Source organism: Papaver somniferum, chromosome 5 (genome assembly GCF_003573695.1).
Source record: "Papaver somniferum cultivar HN1 chromosome 5, ASM357369v1, whole genome shotgun sequence".
Taxonomy (NCBI): Eukaryota; Viridiplantae; Streptophyta; class Magnoliopsida; order Ranunculales; family Papaveraceae; genus Papaver; species Papaver somniferum.
In genome coordinates, this window is record NC_039362.1 from 95,561,862 (window position 1) to 95,580,276 (window position 18,415).

General features: G+C 38.9%; 1 protein-coding gene across 1 annotated transcript; it reads right to left on the bottom strand.

The window, feature by feature from the left end:
- Positions 1–12,835: 12,835 nt before the first annotated feature.
- On the bottom strand, positions 12,836–16,700 carry LOC113282277 (probable peroxygenase 4). Its single transcript, XM_026531266.1, has 6 exons — positions 16,399–16,700; positions 16,214–16,299; positions 13,763–13,857; positions 13,494–13,619; positions 13,263–13,403; positions 12,836–13,135 (listed from the first exon to the last, which is right to left on the bottom strand). Exons 1-6 carry the CDS (start codon positions 16,592–16,594, stop codon positions 13,120–13,122), a joined length of 660 nt encoding a protein of 219 aa, XP_026387051.1. The 5' UTR covers positions 16,595–16,700; the 3' UTR covers positions 12,836–13,119.
- Between the last annotated feature and the right edge of the window lie 1,715 nt (positions 16,701–18,415).

An 18,415-nucleotide genomic window follows, 5' to 3' on the forward strand; every position in this document is an offset into this window, starting at 1 on the left:
CATGGAAAAAACTAAACTAAGACTTATGCACTTCCTTGGAACTGCAAGGGGATGTCTTCCCTTGATTCCTTGGATTCTTTCACCAGCGATGTATGGTTCGTCGTGCTGTTGTTTCGGCACTTTCCCAAGCCAACATGGAACCTCAAACAACTTCCACAATACATCAAAGATGTTACTTGGGAGTTTATGAGTTTTCCGCTGTCGGACTCACAAGACAATAACTAAGATCAAAATATGAAGAGAAGTACGAAAGATGCTACGAAAACGAAAGTTGAGACCTGAAAACAGACTCGGCTAGAGACAAGACTAGTCGACTGTTCAGTTTCAACCCAGCTGAAAATGTTTGCTAACAACTTGGTAGGCTTTGAAAAGGTGTATAAAAATTATCCCCGGCCAAAAACTTGGTGGGCCCGGAGATATGTATAAAATTAAGCGTGATAAAAACGGAGGCCTACAGTAATACCGCAAGTGCACGGTCGTCGGTTGTAGCTCGTGCAAGTACGGGTCGATCCACAGAGATCGGGTGTGTTTTGGAAGTGTTTTAGCTAATTGGGTTTCTAAATTGCTATTGGGCTATGAAGCCTTTTTGGCTTAAATTGGGCTTTGAGTACTATTGGGTTTGATAACAATAAAAGGAACTGAGATTGGGCTCAGTTTGGTCTTTTGAAGTGCAAATGGGCTTTGGCCTTAAACTTAGGCTTTTGATTAAGCCCACAGTTAAATTGGATTGGGCCTTAATGAGTTTGGGCTTTGGTCTTAAACAACTGGGCTTTGGTTAAGCCCACAGTTGTTAGTATTGGGCTTGGCTATTGAACTAGGCCTTTGGGGAGGAAGCAGCAGTGGCAAGACTGCACAGCAGAAGAAGTGGCAGCAGAGTGGAGCTGCAGCAGGAGAAGAAGTGGCAGGGCAGCAGCAGGGGCAAGAGCTGCACAGCAAGGCCAACAGCAACAGCAACTGCGGCAGAACAAGCAACAGCAGCTACAGCAGCAGTGCAGCAGAAGTGGCAGCAGAGTTGTAGCAGGAGAGGAATAGAATGTACAAGATGAGAAAGCAGTGCAGCAGCAATAGAAAATGCACAGCAGTGCAGCAGCAGAAGAAGGGAAAGGCAGCAGGAACTGCAGAAAAGCAGCAGCAGCAGCTGCAAGGGAGCACACAGCAGGGGAAAGCAAAACAGAAAAGCAACAGAGTTGCAGGGCAGGGAAGAAACAACAAGGCAAAAGTAATGGAAGAACTAAACAGCAAAAACAAAGCAAAGCACAAAAGCCAAACAAAATAAGATGAACCAAGGCTTAAGGCCAAGGGCAGGGTTGATAAAGAAACTGAAATGAAGCAAGGCTAGGCAGAAAACATGCAAACAAATAGAATGGGAAGAAAACTAGCTTGCTATGAGCACTAGTTTCTCCCAATGCTCAATCAAAGTGCAACCTAAGCATACACAGGGAATGGCAAGAAAATCAGCTTGCTTTAAGCACTGATTTCTTCCATTACACAATCAGCACAAAGCTTCTAAGAAATCTAGCCTAGCATTCCATCAAAAGTGACAGCAAATTACATAAAACAGTGAACATTACATGGCAGTGAGCAACAACACACATGAACATAACTAACTGACTAACAATGATCAAAACTGAAATACTAACATGAATTAATTTAACCTAACATGATACTTAACACATTAACATTAACAGTGAATAACATAAGCAAGAAATTAACAGTGACAAAGTAAGAAATTAACAGTGAATGACATAAGCACATAAGCACATTTAACAGTGAAACATGAAATTGAAAATTAACAGGACATGAAAGTCCTGGATGTTGGCTACTCCAAACATAAAGTTTTCCACAACACCCCAGCGCTCAATTTATAGTTCTACACATTTTCCCCCAATTTCCCCCAAAACAGTTGAGGCTAGGGTTTGAGATTACTCACCCAATTTGACACAACAACTCCCGTTTGATGTCGACCCATGCTTTGTATGGCTCTCCTGCTCCTTTCCATGCCTTCAATTTCTCATTCTCATCAACCTATTTCACCTACTTCACACCTAGGGCAGTGGCGTGAGAGGAGAAGAAATTGGTTGTTGATGGAGAAGTATAACTCGATAATGATGATGGGTTTAGCTGTGTAGGGGTGGTTAGGTGGTTAGGGAGTAGGTGGTGACAGAGGTGGAGAAGGTGGTGGTACGGTGGCGGACATGGTTTGCAGCAGGGTGATGGTTCTGCAGAGGGGTGGGTGGTGGTGGAGATGGGTGCGATAGAATGGGAGAAGGGTCCGTTTGGTTGGGGTGTAGGTGCTCGGTCGCTAGGGTGTTAGGTGGGTTCATCGAATTTGATGTTCTGCAACGCTGAGTCACTGGATGCGAAGCTGGTAGGTGCATCGGACGGTGATTCGGAGGCAAGCGAGGAGCGACCGTCGGATGAATGGATACAACGAAACGAACGGTACTTGATGGAGTTAGGTACTGTAGTGTAAGGTGGAGATATCAATCTTCGATGCACAGCAAGGGAGGACCGTTGGATTCAACTACCATCTAATCTGAAGGCTTGGAATTTCAGCGCTGTGGTGCTTGGCAGAGACTTCAGATTTTGATGCTCTATGAAGGAGCGACCGTCGGATGCTTCTGAGAAATGATCTGATGGCTGAGAACGGAGGCGCTTTTGTGTGTAGAAAATGAGGTTGTGCGCACCATTCTTCGCGGCTTCCTTGCGTAATTTCTCCCGGCTTTTCACTACTTTTCTGCTCTTTTCGCTCCGCGACTCATCCGAACTTTATTTATTACCTAAAAATGCAAAATTAATTAATAAAAATATTTTCTTGAAAACAATGAAAATACAGAATATGGGATAAAATGTAGAATTAATGCATAAAAGATGAGTTAAAATGCCAACAAAAAGGGATAAATATATACAATATTTGGCACTCATCAAATACCCCCAAACCTGAATTTTACTTGTCCTCAAGTAAAACAAAACTAAGGAAATCCTAACTATACCACTGTCGCTGGTCTCTCGAATGCATTTAGCGTATGCACTAAGCCTTTTAAACCACTAAGTGTCCCTAGTGGACGAGTTGAAGTCTCGTGAAGGTTTACCAGAGGTGTGCCTACAAAACCTAAGGACAAAATATAAGCTCAGATTCCATCAAACGTGACATGTGCAAAACAGTTAAGCTCACAGCAAAATGGAGATGTCAATCTAGCTATCGAAGGCACAATCCTAGCACTGATAACAAATAAAGACATGTGATAAGAGTGTAAAGTGTATCTACACATGTGTAAAGAAAGATCTGAAGTCATGACTACTAATCACCAAGAGATAGTTTCTCAGGCTAAGAACTGAGGTCGAAATCTAGCTAGCTGTCCGGACTTTACGAGAATTGTGAATGAGTTGGAGGTATTTCACAATTACTCGCGTTGTACATCAATGGCATACACCCTCCTTGCTTATTACAACGAAACAACAAAAAACTCTTTACATGACTCTTATTTACATTGACTATTCTCTTTTTATTTTTGGAACAAGAGATGATGGAATTGAAAATACTTGATTTTTTTTTTTGTATTTTTGTTTTTTTTTTTTCTGAATATATACATCGTTTTTTTTTTTTTTTTTTTTTTTTTTTTTAAGAAACACTTTTGATACAATACAAAAGGAAACAAAAGATTACATGACACTTTGCAAGAGGTAGCCCTTTTTGATGCACCCAGTTAAATTCGATGGTTGTCTTTCTTAATGTAACCTCCACCTTCTATCCCAACCAACCAAAGAACAAGCTAGTCAAGTTTCGTTCAGTATTCTAAAGTGATTGGCAATCGTAACTTCCTATCAAACACCTTGAAGATCGAGGCCATACATGTATTGGTAGATCGTGCGCGTGCAAATTTCTTATCACTATGTGAATTGTGCTAGAATCAGGGTGCCTAAATATCTAGACTAAGACTCCTAATAAAAATACATATTTGCACAAGAGTCAACATTTCAAGGTAAATGAGCTCCATTTTTATGATTTTTTCAATTTTTTTAATTTTTTTTGAATTTTGATTTTTTAATTTTTTTTTGGAATTTTTCAATTTTTTCAAAAAGAAGAAGGAGTTGTTTTCAATTATGGCATATTATCGTGGTATCTACTCTATACCCCCAAACCTAAACTAAACATTGTCCTCAATGTTTCAAAATATGGAAAGAATTAAAATGCAACATATGGAAAGGGACATGCTGAGTAGAGTAAAAGGAGAGAGAATACCCGATTTCGGCGAAAGCAGAATTAAAACTCCGTTATTCAAGGCAAAAATCCAACATATTTCAGCCGAGATCATATTGGATTAAAAATATATACAAAAGGAACAAAAGGGTTTTTAAAATTTATCTACTGGATTATATACAAAAAATTCACCATACACTAACAATCTAAAGAGTTGAGGATCAACCCAAAAGAAAAAGTGTAGAGACAAAGAAAGTTTCAAAACACTAAAATTGGACTTAAATGGGAATGAGAGTGAAAAACCGAATGAATACCCCTAAACCTAAATTGTTCAACAGGTTTACTTTTAAGCACAAAATCTAACAATTTTAAGGGTTCAGGATTCAAAAGGTCTAACTCATAATGGACTGTTTTCGGGATGGGCAAACATGCAATTTCCAACTGTGGCTCTTTAAAAGTGTTATATTTTGAAGCAAAATAGTCCAAGAGGACTTGGGAAGCACACAGTTCCAATCCTAGATTAGGAATTTTCAGAAAAGTTGGTTTGACAATATGGGTACAAACCAAATCTAGGTTGGGTGGAAGGCCATCAGATTGTGACTTAGGTAGAAGAATAGGCATATTATTATCAATCAAATCAAAGTCTTCTAAATCATCTACACATGTCACATCATGCTCATAATCATCAATCAATTTGGCAAGATTACAATCAGAATCATCAACATCATCAACAGATTTATTCTCGTGTATCGGCACATCAGGGGAAACATCACATGGAATACTAGAAGAAATATCATGCATTAAGGTCGGGGCAGAGAAGCCTAATGTATTTGAACCCAAAGGTTCCATAACATTTTCAGTATAGACATGTTCTTCTAACATAACATCATAATCATCATCATCATCATGATAGGCATTTTGCAATCTAGGATAATTTTCAATCCTAAGGTCGGAGCTATTACAAGAATAAAACTCTAATTCATGAGGGTGATTCATAACATGTGGTGTTGTTCCTGTTTCCCTAACGGATTCCCATTGATGGGTTTTTTCTGCAATCTCGGCTAAAAAATTCCATGCATCATCCACAGATTTATCAACAAACTCACCATTACACATAGATTCAACCATGGTTCGAGATTTAAAGTCTAGTCCCTCATAGAGGATGACGACAAGTCTCCACTTCTCAATTCCATGGTGCGGACATTCACTCAACAAATCATTAAAACGTTCAAAATAGTGAAAAACAGTTTCCTCATCCAATTGGACAAAACAATTGATACTTTGACGAATAGCGATGGTCCTATGGTGTGGAAAAATTTTTTGGAAAAATTGATTAGTGAGTTGTTCCCAAGTGGTGATTGATTGTGGTCTCAAACCGTAAAACCATGTTTTGGCCCTTTCCTTTAAAGAAAATGTAAACAAACGCAATTTCAGAGAATCTTCGGACAAATGATCAGGTTGCATAGTCCGACAAATTTGTTCAAACTCCCTCACATGAGTATAGGGGTTCTCAGAATCGAACCCTCGAAATATAGGAAGTATTTGTATCATGCTTGCATTTATTTTAAAAGGGTTATTGGTTTGAGGTAAGACAATACATGATAATGGAATTTGTATTGATGGATACATGTATTCATGGAGAGCACGAGGTTGGCCCATTTTGAAATGACACAAAGCCCACTATTTGGTTTTAAATGGGAAAATTTTGGTTTTGATGGGATATAAAAGAAAAAGAAAATTTAGTTTAAAAAAATGGGAGTAAAATGAAATTTTTGGTTTTAAAATTTGGGAGCGAAAGAAATTTTTAGATAATTTTTTTTTTTTTTTTTTTTTTTTTTTGAAGGAAAATAAAATTAAGAAAATAAAATTTGGTTTTTGAAATGGGAGCAAGCCCACAGTTTGTCCTCTAATGAAATGCAGCTGCGGCCTACGAAAATCCAAGTTTTAATTTTGAAAGTTTAATTTGGCCCAGTTGGTTAAGGCCCGACGTTTGTTTTAAAACTTTGGTTTCGAGGTCCACTTTTGAGTGGAAGCAAGTCCACAATCAGTTATAAGCTCAGATGGGTTTAAACCTAGAGTCCAAAATACAAGTCCAATGGAAGAATTTAAACAAGCCCACACAAAATAAATACAAGCCCACAAATTAAACAAACAAGCCCACAAATAAATTATTACAAACCCAAAATAGAAAAATAAAAAGCCCAAAAGATTGGGTTAATTATTACAAGCCCACAATTAAATAAATTTGGAAGCCCACAGGTTGGGTTCTCTCAATGAATGGGTTTAGGCTTACCTTTTTAGCACAGCCCAGCTGCTCTGATATTGTTGCAAAAAACCAGTTGGGTTTTGGATCTTTTCCTTGGTGGCGTCCCAGCAGAGGAAAAAACAGGTTCAGAACAGCAGGTCCAACAGCAAATGAAATGAAGCAGATGCAGAAGCAAATGCTATGAAATGAAATGCAAAATAGCTAAAGAAAAACACAGATAAAACACAGCACCAATCCCCGGCAACGGCGCCAAAAACTTGGTAGGCTTCTAAAAGAGTATAAAAATTATCCCCGGCCAAAAACTTGGTGGGCCCGGAGATATGTATAAAATTAAGCGTGATAAAAACGGAGGCCTACAGTAATACCGCAAGTGCACGGTCGTCGGTTGTAGCTCGTGCAAGTACGGGTCGATCCACAGAGATCGGGTGTGTTTTGGAAGTGTTTTAGCTAATTGGGTTTCTAAATTGCTATTGGGCTATGAAGCCTTTTTGGCTTAAATTGGGCTTTGAGTACTATTGGGTTTGATAACAATAAAAGGAACTGAGATTGGGCTCAGTTTGGTCTTTTGAAGTGCAAATGGGCTTTGGCCTTAAACTTAGGCTTTTGATTAAGCCCACAGTTAAATTGGATTGGGCCTTAATGAGTTTGGGCTTTGGTCTTAAACAACTGGGCTTTGGTTAAGCCCACAGTTGTTAGTATTGGGCTTGGCTATTGAACTAGGCCTTTGGGGAGGAAGCAGCAGTGGCAAGACTGCACAGCAGAAGAAGTGGCAGCAGAGTGGAGCTGCAGCAGGAGAAGAAGTGGCAGGGCAGCAGCAGGGGCAAGAGCTGCACAGCAAGGCCAACAGCAACAACAACTGCGGCAGAACAAGCAACAGCAGCTACAGCAGCAGTGCAGCAGAAGTGGCAGCAGAGTTGTAGCAGGAGAGGAATAGAATGTACAAGATGAGAAAGCAGTGCAGCAGCAATAGAAAATGCACAGCAGTGCAGCAGCAGAAGAAGGGAAAGGCAGCAGGAACTGCAGAAAAGCAGCAGCAGCAGCTGCAAGGGAGCACACAGCAGGGGAAAGCAAAACAGAAAAGCAACAGAGTTGCAGGGCAGGGAAGAAACAACAAGGCAAAAGTAATGGAAGAACTAAACAGCAAAAACAAAGCAAAGCACAAAAGCCAAACAAAATAAGATGAACCAAGGCTTAAGGCCAAGGGCAGGGTTGATAAAGAAACTGAAATGAAGCAAGGCTAGGCAGAAAACAGGCAAACAAATAGAATGGGAAGAAAACTAGCTTGCTATGAGCACTAGTTTCTCCCAATGCTCAATCAAAGTGCAACCTAAGCATACACAGGGAATGGCAAGAAAATCAGCTTGCTTTAAGCACTGATTTCTTCCATTACACAATCAACACAAAGCTTCTAAGAAATCTAGCCTAGCATTCCATCAAAAGTGACAGCAAATTACATAAAACAGTGAACATTACATGGCAGTGAGCAACAACACACATGAACATAACTAACTGACTAACAATGATCAAAACTGAAATACTAACATGAATTAATTTAACCTAACATGATACTTAACACATTAACATTAACAGTGAATAACATAAGCAAGAAATTAACAGTGACAAAGTAAGAAATTAACAGTGAATGACATAAGCACATAAGCACATTTAACAGTGAAACATGAAATTGAAAATTAACAGGACATGAAAGTCCTGGATGTTGGCTACTCCAAACATAAAGTTTTCCACAACACCCCAGCGCTCAATTTATAGTTCTACACATTTTCCCCCAATTTCCCCCAAAACAGTTGAGGCTAGGGTTTGAGATTACTCACCCAATTTGACACAACAACTCCCGTTTGATGTCGACCCATGCTTTGTATGGCTCTCCTGCTCCTTTCCATGCCTTCAATTTCTCATTCTCATCAACCTATTTCACCTACTTCACACCTAGGGCAGTGGCGTGAGAGGAGAAGAAATTGGTTGTTGATGGAGAAGTATAACTCGATAATGATGATGGGTTTAGCTGTGTAGGGGTGGTTAGGTGGTTAGGGAGTAGGTGGTGACAGAGGTGGAGAAGGTGGTGGTACGGTGGCGGACATGGTTTGCAGCAGGGTGATGGTTCTGCAGAGGGGTGGGTGGTGGTGGAGATGGGTGCGATAGAATGGGAGAAGGGTCCGTTTGGTTGGGGTGTAGGTGCTCGGTCGCTAGGGTGTTAGGTGGGTTCATCGAATTTGATGTTCTGCAACGCTGAGTCACTGGATGCGAAGCTGGTAGGTGCATCGGACGGTGATTCGGAGGCAAGCGAGGAGCGACCGTCGGATGAATGGATACAACGAAACGAACGGTACTTGATGGAGTTAGGTACTGTAGTGTAAGGTGGAGATATCAATCTTCGATGCACAGCAAGGGAGAGACCGTTGGATTCAACTACCATCTAATCTGAAGGCTTGGAATTTCAGCGCTGTGGTGCTTGGCAGAGACTTCAGATTTTGATGATCTATGAAGGAGCGACCGTCGGATGCTTCTGAGAAATGATCTGATGGCTGAGAACGGAGGCGCTTTTGTGTGTAGAAAATGAGGTTGTGCGCACCATTCTTCGCGGCTTCCTTGCGTAATTTCTCCCGGCTTTTCACTACTTTTCTGCTCTTTTCGCTCCGCGACTCATCCGAACTTTATTTACTACCTAAAAATGCAAAATTAATTAATAAAAATATTTATTCTTGAAAACAATGAAAATACAGAATATGGGATAAAATGTAGAATTAATGCATAAAAGATGAGTTAAAATGCCAACAAAAAGGGATAAATATATACAATATTTGGCACTCATCAGTCGTCCCTACCTACGTCAGCAAAAACAGACAACACCTTACTTTGACCTGTTTTGAAAAGTTTCTATTGCGCGTACGATTTTTGGAAGAAAAAGGTGACTGGCACTAAGACTGAGTTTTAAAAGTACGATTCCCTCTGGCCTACCAAGCTGACCTTGCCAGTTTGCCACGTTCCGACACTAAGTGTTTCTTTTAGACGGGTATCCTGCTACGTCGCTTTCAAGGGAACGACGTCGCTCTCAGTACCACGACTCTGCATTAACTACAATTTGTCCTACATTCCCTAGACTCCAAATCATTAGCACCTAGTTCTTTGCGAGTAAAAAAGGTATAAATTCGTAGTTTTATGAGGTCAACATGCCATGGAAAAAACTAAACTAAGACTTATGCACTTCCTTGGAACTGCAAGGGGATGTCTTCCCTTGATTCCTTGGATTCTTTCACCAGCGATGTATGGTTCGTCGTGCTGTTGTTTCGGCACTTTCCCAAGCCAACATGGAACCTCAAACAACTTCCACAATACATCAAAGATGTTACTTGGGAGTTTATGAGTTTTCCGCTGTCGGACTCACAAGACAATAACTAAGATCAAAATATGAAGAGAAGTACGAAAGATGCTACGAAAACGAAAGTTGAGACCTGAAAACAGACTCGGCTAGAGACAAGACTAGTCGACTGTTCAGTTTCAACCCAGCTGAAAATGTTTGCTAACAACTCAATTTTCTCAACAAAAACTTAACTATACCAGCAGAACTTAAACCAAACGATTATAAACAGACTTTTGTCGAGCAGAGTTCATCCCCTAGCATCAACTAACACGCAAAGTGTTTTTAGGAGCTTTTGGATCGTCTCTGCCGGTACATGCAATCAAGGTGTCCGGAAAACTTAGACGTCCCCTTAGTCGGCGCCAGACTGTAGTGGCAAGAAACTACACACTACATCCGATGGAGTATAAGGTGATTCCACACAACATGAAGAAACATAAACAAATATAGACACAAGGATTTACGTGGTTCGGTATGATTACCTACGTCCACGGGTGAAAGGATGTGTATTATTATTCTTCTTCCTTGGTTACAAGTTGTACTCTCTATTTCTAGTGGTGATGTTCTCTCAACTCAAGTAGGATGCCTTGTTTTCTCTCCCTCTCCGACCTCTCTTTCTCTCCCTCTCCGACCTCTCTTTGTCTCTCGACTAGCCCTTATATTTATAGGCCAAAGTTGACATACACCAAAATTACAATGTTGGTCACATTACATCATTTTAGCTGTTCTCTATCGGACCTTCACTGATCGCCCGACTTCCTGGTTTGACCGACAGTTCTTCACCCGAGGCCGGGTCTGTATCGCCTGGTTAGCACGATGTCGCCCTTCTTTCTTCTCGTTCCTTTGTTTGACCATCTTCCTTCGTCTGACCGAGTGCTTTCTGATTGTTCGCTCAACCTGTCAGAGCATAAGGGTCACATCACATCCGACACCTACTGGGCCATCACGTCCGACCCACGTGATACCTCGCTCTTTGCGCCGTTTGGTTCTATCATGTGCTTCACCGCTCTCTTTTCTTTGTGTATCATAGCTTAGGATCTTGCCACCTAACCATGTGGATTATCTACACCTAGAAGATGATATCATTATTTCAAAGGATATTTGATATACATATTAGTTTTTTATAAACCTTGTTAATAAATAACCAAGTCCAACCACATCCCCAGCTCAAACAGTGGAAGTTGTTCTCCATCAACTGCGCATACAACAATTCTTCCCTAAATTTTCCTGTTCTTAGTCACTCCATAAATCATCATCATCACAGATTCGATAACCACTATCTTCTTTCACCATCGATATATATTAGCAACCAATCACCACAGCACCACTCCATCACCGAGCATTAACAGCATCACCCTTCTTTGTTCTCTCTAACTCGAGCAGCAGCTAAAACACATCTTCTTCATCTTAGTTGATATTGGCAGCATGGGTCATTCCCTGTTTTAAATCGATACCTCCATCTTTACTGCTTCTCGTCGGTTACCACCAATCCAACACAACAACCTCCTCTCGATCTCCATAATCAACCACTGCCATCGTCTCTACTAACCACTCCATAATTTCATCACCGAGTGATGATGGCAGAGAATGCGTGGTGGATTAGATTGAGTAACAACCCAAAAATATCTGTTGAGGGTTAAATTAGTTATAAAAATCATTCACCATTCCAATAAGTTCTTCTATTTTTTGCTTATCTCTTTTGTAAGCCCTAATAAGACAAAACCAAACATCATCACCATTCATGTAGATTAGTAAATCTGATGCTTATCACTCCATAATTCATGAAACCCAATCTGTTGGCTGTCATTATTAATTGCATGTAAGAAAGTAATAGGAAATTTTTCCCCCTTTCAGGCTTTTCATCAAAGACTTAAAACTCATCAATTTTTGTTTACCCAACCCATCACTTTTAAGCATTCAGAAACACTGAACTATTCTCAATTTAAGACATTCACTTCACAAAATTCATTTCAAACATTCACCAAATCAACCACAGAATATCTAACCAAAAACTTCATCAAAACCCAACTTTATATTCATAGATGTTAACAATAATAATGGCAGGAATTCGTGTACCTTTTACGCTAATCCAAACCTGCAGCTAACTCCAAGAACAAATTTCTTTTCTGAAAGCTTTGTCTCAATCACCGATTCTTGCTACGACTTGAGCAAAAAAGAATAACTCTTGTAGTTTTAGTAGAACAAAGACCACTTCTTTTAATTATGAATAAAAAACGAATAGCTACTGTAGCTCCTTTCTGAACACCACCACCACACCTCAAAACGAATAGCTACTGTAGCTCCTTTCTGAACACCACCACCACACCTCTGTGTAAACTCGGGAAGGATGAAGAAGAAAATTTCGGCTTCGGTTTGGATATCTCTTATTTATGGACTTGCCATCGTAAGTTTGATGAGAAAAGAGTTAGGTCTTGACCTTGACGGATGGATGTATTGTATACAAAACTGACGTTCATAACGTCCAGTTAAGTATTTGGTGTAAACCAAGTGTATGTAATAAATTAGCTGTAAATACTCACATAAGTGTTGTATACCCACGTTTTTGCTAACGGTGTTACTAACGGCCAGTTAAATACAGGGTGTAAATGGAGTGTAATTCAGTTTTTAATGTCTCAACCAATAAAGTTCCGCCACTTGTCTTCTCCAAAATTGCTCTGTGTGAAAGCTTTTATCTAATTTAATTTGAGGGGAGTTATATTCATCGTGGGACGTGGGAGCTCATATGACTTAGTGTTTTAAAGGAGGGGAGATACGGCTCAAACCCATTCACTGGCATGTAAAAATTAATGATACAGCTCAAGACCACTGAACTTGGCAATATTGCTGGAAGTAAAACTTTTCTAGGCTCCCACAGTGCCCCTATATCCCAATCCGCCCCCTGCCACCCTTACTTAGGCAGCTCCCGATGCCACACAAGTTTACAAGGGCCACTTAGGATGGAATTTCGGAATTCAAGTAAACGAGGCAAAATTTCAAACCACTTGATCATTTTCATTCCCTTAAATCACACACTACTTTTATGAAATCAATGAAACAAGTACATTATGCATTTAGAATCAAACTTAACGGTGAATCGTACTGGATGAGGCTTGTGACTCGTAAGCCTGATACGAGAACAAAGAACGCACGGTAGATTTGTTTTTTTTTTTCTTTCTAGGAAGCACAAGGTATCAATCATATTCTACTTCTGAAGAGATGACTTTCTCCACCACCATACGAACACACCACAAAATCAACAATTATGAATGTCACTTCTTAGATGGAAGCAACACTGCATCACAAAATCACAAATATATAATTATATTTCTTATTAGTTCTCAGTATTACATGTCATTTCAGGTTCAAAGTTGACCAAAAAAAAAAAAGTTGAGCCAATTGCCAGTTTTATGTAGAATTACTCTTTTTTGCGAGCTATCTCCTGCTCCAAATGCTCAAAGAGGCTACCATCGAAAACGGCTCGAACAGTATCCTTGTGAAGTAACCCATTCTTGTCCTTGCACAGTATGTAGAGAATTTTCCATTCTGTATAGGATGCCACCCTACAACCAAATAAAAATATTTCTCTGTTCATGCAATGTGGTTGATTCGAGAAGCTTTATAAACTAAGACAGATGGCTTAAACAAATTACCATCCTTTATAGTCTTTAGGAACTCGGTTGGCTTTCATAAGACTCGATAACTCATCGGCTGTTAAAGCATTTGCATTTGTATTTGAGTGCTTGTGAAAAATCTCTTCAAATTTTGATGAGACAAACCTACAAATGAAAAAAGAAAAGTCAATCAAAATGTGCAACATTCTTACGACATGCTTTCTCAATTCAAAAGTTTTGGATCTTGAGACTCGAGGATAATGTTGATATATCAATAGGGCCAAATAAGTCAAATTTGGAGCATCTACCTTCCTTCAGTGTCATACACTCCAGAGTCGCTAGTATGTTTACTTTTGGCAATGTGTTGTACCTCAATTGGGAACAGGAGATTAGGAAACTTACCCTGCCATAACAAAGAACAAACTTAATGCATTCGTAATATCAAGAATGATGTGTTACGTCTGAAGTGCATGATTCTACACTGAGAAGTGAGAACATACTTTTGTTCTTTTTTTTTATGCATACAAAAAGCCTCTTCTGTCAGCCCAGTCATCCACCACTAAATGGGCCTTGCCTACGAGGGGAGGAAAACAAAGAACCATTTTTCTGGGGACTACTCAGAAATGGCGGGGGACTACTTTGTGATAGGAATGTCTACCCTATACTTATAAGGGGTGTCCTAAAGTGTGGAAATGACTAACTTACCCTTCACCTATATATATAATCACCTCCTCCCAACACCACCACCACCTATATATATAACCACCTCTACCCATCACCACCAACCACCACCGACCACCATCACTACCGACCACCTCAAATCACCACCACCGCCACCTCTATATATAGCTTAATTTAAATCATTAACAAAACAAAATCAAAATCAAAATTATAACAAACCCATTATTTTTCATTTGTTTTTTTTTGAAAAAATGAGAAGTTATCATCAAAATTAGTTGAAAATGGAAGTTGCAGATAAAAGTTCGGCTAGGAATTATCTGAAAAACTTTGTCGAACTAGCCGAACTCAACTTTAAGGGAGGTTTTTTCTTTCAGAGAAAAGTTCGGTTACGTCGCAATTTTTTTTTCCTAACCGAACTTTTCTCTGAAAACCTATATATTGAGTTCGGTTATGTCGCAAATTTTTTCTCCTAACCGAACTTTTTTCTGAAAGAAAAGACTCCATTAAAGTTGAGTTCGGCTACCTGTGTTTTTAGAAACATTAACCGAACTACATTTGCAGAATGAGTTCGGCTACCTGTTCTTCAAATGTTGTAACCGAACTTTGTTAACGAAACCGAAATCAATTTGTAAATTGTTCATTTTTAGGAATGTTTTGGCCAATTCAAGCACCATTAACTAACTTTGAAGTATCCGTGAGTACCCAAAACATCATACTCTTGTTATGCCTCTTAAAGAAAAATATCTAAAAAATTTCTTCCAAAACCCTCATCTTCATTATCATCTTCATCTTCTTCTTCTCCCTCTCTATAATTCTTTTCTTGAAAAAAATCAGATTATTAATTTAATATCACTAATCATTAATTAACTCATTAATCATTACACTAATTTAATTATCAAGAGCAAATTTGGTATTAAAAGAAAAGTTAGATAAGGGGTGACTCATTATTACTTCTAATATCCACCCAAAAAAATAGAAAGTAGTCCCCCACCATTTTTGAGTAGTCCCCAAAAAACGGTACCAAGTTGAAAATATTGATAATTTCAAGCAGTCTAGTTTGTACTTTGTACCCTCTTCGGATAATCTGATCAGATCACCCCTCAATTATACATGGTCCTATTGTTAAGTACAGTTAGTTACAACTATTCACGTTAGTAGCAACCAATAAATTGAACGGAAAATGGGTCATTTGTCCAAATATTTTTAAATCACGGTTCAAATGGACGGGTAAAAAATAGTTTGGGTGAAAAAAAAATAGTAAGGATGGAACTGGATATATCTTGTTTAAATTAAAAATAAGAAAAAATATTTGAAAATAGGCACGATGAAATTGGTTACATCCTGCCTATTTTTATATTTTTGGCCATTTAAACAGTTTCAAAATCTAACTGTCCATTTCACCCAGAAATTGTTGATTTTGGTTTTTTTAACCAATATTGTGTAAATTGAAGTAAACGTGGATCCGTATAGTCCTATTCAGATAATAATCAGTACAAGCCGAAAGAGACGACACATTTTTCACATGGAAACGGCACGACAATTCATACGTAGCGGTGATTGGCATTACTTATGCAGCTAAACCTCACTATCATAAAACCTACTGCATGACCTTCCGCATCAATCACATATAAATGCCAGTAAAACCCAACCACTCAACTCCATTTTCCTATGACAAAACACCACTATTCTCGGTCCACCTCCCTATTATGCAAACTTCATATCTGGAAAATGGTGAATCCACCTAAACCTGCTAAACCTGAATGTGAATCAAATCCCAAATATATAGTTTAGATTGCACGGAGGTGTGGTTTGAAATCACAATTCCTTTCTATTTTATCCTCGAAATAAAGTCCACTGAATGAATAGAATCAATCTAAAATAACACGAGTTTTCTGATCTTTTATCTCTAAAGTTAAACATCAAGAATAATGCTTAGTTTCGAGGCCAAGCAACTTTCTAAAAGAAACAATAGAAAAAGGTTAACGGCTCAAAGTGCCGCTTCTCATAGAGAAACCAAAACGAGAGTAGGCTAGAATCATTGAAACTGATGAGTGATTTTTAAGGTTGAAAGAACTTGCCGGACGAGTTTTTCCACTGAGACCCATATTGATGAAAAGAGCTGCAACAGTTGATAAACCGATTCCACATCCAATTGCACGAAAACCTGATTAAAAAACCATTTTCAGTATTAAATTTCCCGAAATATAAAATAAAAAGGAAAAAGATCAACTGTATAAATCGAAAAGTATTAAAATAATGAAACCTTGAAATGTTTCCCATGGATATATGACACCATCTTTGTTTCTGTCGAAAAATGCTACATGCTTCTGAAGAACATTCTGGTTATTATTGCTCATGATGGTTTCTTCATTACATTGATCATTGGAAGCAATTGCAGAAGAGACAGCCATTGAAGCAAGTAAAGAGAATAAGAACAAAGAAGTTATTTGAGTAAACATTTATTTATAGCAAGCCAGAGAGTTGTTTTTTCTTTTGAGTGAAGCTTAGTCTAACCAATGGTGTGTTTAGACTGTTGTTGATTTTTAGCAGTTATAAGTAAGTTTCTGAGTATTGCTTTGCGGTTTTGCTTTATAGGAAAAGAAGATAGCAACGGAATATGAGAAGGGCCACGTTAATTGTGACTTTACGCAACTAATGCTTATGCTGTCCGCCAGGGATTGGCAATCGCTTTTAAGAAGCTAGTCTTCGTCCCTCCCACTATGCATCTGATCTGTAACGCATATTTGCCAAAAAGAAGCATCACTTTTCTTTTGCAGGAGTTACACAACATGCAAAATTAGATTGGTTTCATCATTCACGTTTTTAACTCGCTGTATAATTGTGTACTCTAACAACAATTATTGGTCCATACACGTGATGGTACTACATTATAAAATTATTGTGTTGGTACCAATCAATGCTCGTCATTTTTGCCAAGAAGTTGGTCTGTTTGTCCTATTACTGGACTAGTGTTGACTCTAATTGTTGTTACCATCTACAACATTAGTTGGCCGGACTCGCCGGAGCTTTGTAATCTGGCGTTAATCCATAAAACAATCCCAAAGATGTTTTCTTTTCTTTTTGTTTTCATTTTCTGGTTCAAACAGAAAATTTTATCAAGGAAATGGTTCATTTCTACTAAAGCGTCCAACCAGATAATCTCATCAATATTAGGTGGGAAGTTACCAAAATTAGGATAATTCTACATAGACCGTTGAGATAAACAATACAAAAACCGGCACCTCACATAGGAGCTGACTCGTGGGAATGATACACTGACCGCGGGTTGAATCCCACGGTCCATCCCGCCAGACACAGAAGTTGGGGTCCCTTGACCCTGCAGTTTAGCAGGGGGTGGGTTTAGGATGGGACCCACCCCCATTATTTCAGTCGGGATGAACCCGCGGGACATTAATCATTTCCGATTGACTCCGCACTCTTATGATTTAGTAGGGGTCCACTTTTGGGCCTCACAGTATAGAGATATGAGAGAGGACGGTTTTTGGCTTGCATTTTCAAGCAGACTATTTAAAAATTTTGCGGAAATTATATTTATTATCCCATGTTCTAGCTTTTTTTCTTGCTATACCATTTGGAACATAGGTTTTTGGGCGTTTAACATGACTACGTATATTCCAAAGAAAACCTTCCCAACATGTTTCATCTCAAGGAGGGCTGTCAATCCCAGTACGAAGTTCGATATCTATTTCCGATAATTCGAGATTCTATAAGATTTAATCTGATGTATTGGAGAATTTCGGATTTCGGAACCAGACTCCTTAAGAACTTTCCGTCATTATCATAACGGAATCGGATGAGACCCCATCTATTTGGTTTAAGTATCGACATCTGATAATAAAATTTCTCCATTAATTCTTGTTTTCATTATACTAACCTTGTTTCAGTTTCTTCTTAGCTCTCTTCTCCTCTTCACATCAACACACCACTAATCCCTTTTTAATCAGGGAGCTACAAATTCATCTTCTTCAATTTCTAGAATACGAACTCAAGCAGTACATATACCAACATGGTAACGGCATCGGTATCATCTTTTTCATCTAAGAGTCCACCATCTTTATCTCTGAAATTGATTTCAAGTAGTACCCTAATTCAGTCTCACAATTTCACCTACATCGTCCATAAGAACTCTATTTTGTATTGTTGATCGCTGTCGTATGCGTCAAAAATAAATTACTTTCTCACTACTCAAAATATAAAATATAGCAAGGGTAAGAAAGGATCGTTCCCACAGAGAGGATCTAGGTTGTCAAGTCGTTTCG

What these genes read in the sequence shown, in the direction of transcription:
- LOC113282277 (XM_026531266.1), bottom strand. Translation starts at nt 16,594, where the DNA reads ATGTTTACTCAAATAACTTCTTTGTTCTTATTCTCTTTACTTGCTTCA. An exon ending in TCCATGGGAAACATTTCAAG is followed by an intron (nt 16,300 to 16,398) that starts GTTTCATTATTT and finishes TTTTTTAATCAG; the next exon opens with GTTTTCGTGCAATTGGATGT. An exon ending in TCAGTGGAAAAACTCGTCCG is followed by an intron (nt 13,858 to 16,213) that starts GCAAGTTCTTTC and finishes TTGTTATGGCAG; the next exon opens with GGTAAGTTTCCTAATCTCCT.